General features: G+C 34.8%; 1 protein-coding gene across 1 annotated transcript; it reads right to left on the bottom strand.

Moving 5' to 3' along the window:
• Positions 1-787: 787 nt before the first annotated feature.
• On the bottom strand, positions 788-3198 carry LOC123558990 (uncharacterized). The gene is made up of 2 exons (XM_045350814.2): positions 2683-3198; positions 788-2192 (listed from the first exon to the last, which is right to left on the bottom strand). Exons 1-2 carry the CDS (start codon positions 3035-3037, stop codon positions 1681-1683), a joined length of 867 nt encoding a protein of 288 aa, XP_045206749.2. The 5' UTR covers positions 3038-3198; the 3' UTR covers positions 788-1680.
• Between the last annotated feature and the right edge of the window lie 1221 nt (positions 3199-4419).

Here is a 4419-nt window from a genome sequence, read left to right as displayed (position 1 = left end):
ATGTTATTTGGGTTGATTTTGTCCCAAAACCTGTCCTTTTTCAATACCATATATTAAAAGTACCTCAGAACGCCCAGAATCCACCAGATAGATCCTTTGTTTCAAAATTTTCCGAGGGGCCATGCCCTCGGATCGGACCCCTTAGTTTCGCGCCCCCCCCCCCCCCCCCCCCTTCCCGGATACTGGATACTCCCCTGTTAATGATGGACAAAATCACAATTATAGCGTATAAACTATTTTAATCGACCTGGCGGGGCGTGGTTACAGTGTAAGGTAGATGACAAGTAAATAAGAAATCAGGTTGCCGAATATACTACATATCCTGCACAATAATGCAGTGGACCGTCGCAAAATTATAAAATAGTATAATTATTTATTAATTTAATGGAATAAAACAGGTCGCTCAACAAGACAAAAATGAAATCTTCATGGACGGTATTGAAAATGCATGCTACCGTCCACTCCCTCTAGCCCTGGGTTAAGTAGAACTCAACATTAATACATGTTGCAAGTACCAAAATCAATTTAGATACATCCACGTACAGTTGTGTTCATTCTTCAGATATCAAACTTATTCCTAATAATTCTATAAATGTAATGAAGAAAGGTATGAGTATGAAACAATGGACCGATGATTTTGTTTTAAAAGTTATATCCGTCTGATTTTTTCTGACAAGACTTGGTAAAGTTAAAGACGCGCCACAGAATAGTCTTCTTTTGTGTTTCCATGGTGGTAATTATACAAAAATGTACATGATTTTCAAGAAAAAAAAAAGAAATACAAGTATCTTCTTACAAATTGACAGTGATGTATTAAGCCAAAACACTCTGTGTAATTTTATTGAAATAATGTAGCAGTATGCACAATACTTGTGGTATTTAGACACGTTTACACCTCACTTTCTTTCTACTGTGTATGATAGTTATTTATCTATGTTTCTTAAACTCTACTAAAGGAGAATGACAGAATAAGTTTGCAGACGAAGTTGTTAAAACATATTTATTTAAGAAGGGCTTAACTTGTGCACCTGTCATCTTGTAGTATTTTACCTGTATTATCAGAATGATTTTAAGGCGTTTATGGGATGAAAAACGAAGATCACTAGTTTGTCGCTGGTTTTAACCCACAATGTTAATAACAGTTTTATTTTCAAGTGCAGTTACAATCACGAGATCTGAAATATAGTCAGTACAATATCAGTACTAATAATGCTAGATGCTTTTAAAGACCCACCACAACATAATGACCGACCTTTTCCTCCCAACTTTGTGAAAATCTGATAGTACTGATGTAATACAGCTGTTACACAACATGACAGGTGGACACTTTAGGTCCTTTAATAAATATATTTTCACAACATCATCTGTAAATTTATTCAATCAATCTCTTTTCAGTATACTATGTTGTGCTTGGTCTTTAAGCGAAATAAAGTCATTCCTTCATCTAAATTTTATTATTGTAATGCTCTAAAACAAAGTGTGTCATAAAGAATATGAAGTTAATTACACTTATTGGTATTGATCTGAATATATGATTTCTATATATGTATGTATTAATGAAAAACACCTATATGCGATGCTACTAAACAGGATCACAGTTAAAGGCACATAGAACTTCATATACAACAAAACAGATTATCACACAAGATATAAGACGAACTTGTTCTGATTTGATTACGTTTATCGCATTTTACCGTCATCGCACAATTTTAGCCGCTGTAGAAGAAGTCGAGTTTTCAACTCTTCCGATAGACTTTCATATAATTTCTTACATTCCTCAGAAGGACAAGTCGGCTTACCGAAATTGAAACCACGTTTGGTAGTTTGAATTGGATTGAGAGCCGTAACTGCTGGCTTTCCAAATAAACTACCTTCTTGTGCTTGAGTAAAACCAAACCCGTTGTCTGGCAACACTTGTGGCACTTTTATAGAGCCAGTGAACACTTCGTGCCCAAATCTAGCAATTACTTGAATGGCGTGAATGACAAGCTCTTCAAAGCCACAAGCTTGAGCTTTTGTCAGTATATTCAGACACGTTCTAGCATGCTTTGCCTTTATCAAGCTATCCTTGGTTTTAAGAGCAGATTCAACTTCTGACGACAGCCATGTCTTCATCACGTTCTGACATCGCTTAACAGATACATCGACTTGGTATTCCTCCGCGAAAGACACCACACGCAGAACATTGTCATCTAAAAAGACAAAACAAAATCTAGAACATTTCGTAATTCAATATTTAGCCGTCAACATTCTTCTTTGTTCGATATAGTAAACATTACTCAATAGTAAATAATTAAAACGCAAAAATCATTTTTATTTCCTTTTTTTACAACAAGAGTTTATTAAAACATGTATGGGTTCTGTTTATATTCTAGTGCACGCATGGGTTCGAGAAGGGCTACTCTTAAATGTATTCATGAGCGTTGGATGAGAGTTCAAGGTTTTCATATTTGCCGGAATACTAATAAACCTGATAAAATTTAATAATGATGTCAAATCTACCTCATCTTGATATCTTGAGAGAGAACGTCGATATATAAATAACTGAAGTTTTTTTTGACAACAGAAATAATTGAATAGCCACGCTATAGAGTAAGATAAATAAATATCTATAAATCAGCAGGATGGCGGTAGAATACATGACCAACACACCCAATCACACACACATATATATATACTTACTACCAATCGGCGTCTGTACACCCGGATGTAAACACAGCAGAAACTCCAGAAAATCATCAAACACTTTCTCTTTCATAGCAACTTCCTTACTTTCCTTTTCTTTACTGTCATGTGTAAACATGGCTTTAAACACAGGAGATGCATAACAGAGGAAGTTTTCCGATACATAAAGTTTCTGTCCGTCATCGAAACTTAACACAACTTCGTCGGAGCATTCCCCACTATTCTTAAAAGGCACATCTATCTCAGTCTTTGATTTATTAGTTAAAGGTTTTTCTACATCGCATATATTTTTCGCGACTTCTTCCAGAAGAGAGATATCCGTGTCAGTCCTTGAAGTATTAGAACCAAACATCCTTATTATCAAAGTTTGTAAGTCAATCTTCAGATACTCTTTGAAAATCAGAATAAGCGTATTTCGTAAAACAGATAGGAACCGAAAGTACAGCCAATAATGTTAAATTTCAATATTGATAAATGTTGGTTTTATACACAAGGCAGTTTAAGATGTGTACAGGTAGTCATTGATTTAAACATTTTCCGAAAATCAAACGACCCGATTATAGTAATGAAATCTTCTTTCAGGTTAAATGAATATTGTTTGAAGAATTTATGACAATCCTTGAGTAAATTTATCAAAACGGCAACTTTACTATCATTCTAAAGATAAAATATTATATTAACGTTTGACAATTTAGGTAATTCAAAATAGTGTCCTAAAGTCAGTGTGTAATGTGCGGAAAACTTCCAAAACACTTGACATATAACTCAATGATAGAAAGACTAAGCTTATGGGAAAATTAAAAATTGCATAAACATTTAAAACATGAAATTTTCCAAAAATGAAAAAAGACATTTTAAATTGTTGCTCAGCTGAACAGAGATAAGAACTGGCTGTTACACTACATGAAGAAATGAATACATTTGTTATCGATTTCAATAGCTAGCGAGGCTGTTGTTTAAGCCCTTTCCTGATGATTTACTAGTTTAACTTATATGTCCACGACTTTATGATAAAAACAAACATTTTAAGCGAAATGTATAAAAAAATTAGTCTCTATATATACTTAAAATTTTACTGCAATTTATAATGTATTCCCCGCTTGAGAGAACTGTGTCACAAAAGCTAGGTGTCTGTTTTCGAATTAATTTTATGCCTATTTGACTGATTTAATGTATACCCTTCTTAACCTTACAAAATGCATATAAACTAGAGCTGCTTTTGAGAAAAGCGCATATCTCCCACAACTGCCTAATCATTTGAATAGTAGTATATGAGCCAACCATGTACGAAGACCTCAACTTTGTTTTATACTTTCAGTGCTTTGATTATGAAAAACACGTTTCAAGGGCCATAATTCCGAAGTGCCTGGGCCAATTTGGCTAGTTATCGAATTGGCTGTAGACTTATTAGCAAACACATTTTGTTCAAGTTTGGTGAAGATCGGAAAAGACATGTTCGACTTAGAGTGCGGACAACATTTGTGACAGACAGCCATACACAGACACACAAACACAGATAGGAGTAAACCAAAATGTCTCCCAGACAAAATAAAATGGTCAAATTTGTTACGGCGGAAGATTTCAAGAGTAGGTAGGGGACATGGTACTAGCTTCCAGGCTCTCGTCTTAACTTTTGGCTTCCCTAGCAGGATCAAGTAATTTGGGTTTACTTTACCGCAGTTATCAGCATTTAACCATGGACTTCATCACTTATGGGGAGACATTTAGTTGCTG

The sequence above is a fragment of the Mercenaria mercenaria genome, chromosome 5 (assembly GCF_021730395.1).
Source record: "Mercenaria mercenaria strain notata chromosome 5, MADL_Memer_1, whole genome shotgun sequence".
In the NCBI taxonomy this organism is placed as follows: Eukaryota; Metazoa; Mollusca; class Bivalvia; order Venerida; family Veneridae; genus Mercenaria; species Mercenaria mercenaria.
The sequence above is the reverse complement of the archived record's forward strand: the minus strand, read 5'-3'. Positions and strand labels throughout refer to the sequence as shown.

Excerpts from the sequence above, each read along its gene's own strand:
- LOC123558990 (XM_045350814.2), bottom strand. The coding sequence starts at position 3,037 with ATGTTTGGTTCTAATACTTCAAGGACTGACACGGATATCTCTCTTCTG. Across the intron at positions 2,193-2,682 it reads TGTACAGACGCCGATTGGTA|ATGACAATGTTCTGCGTGTG; the intron begins GTAAGTATATAT and ends TTGTCTTTTTAG.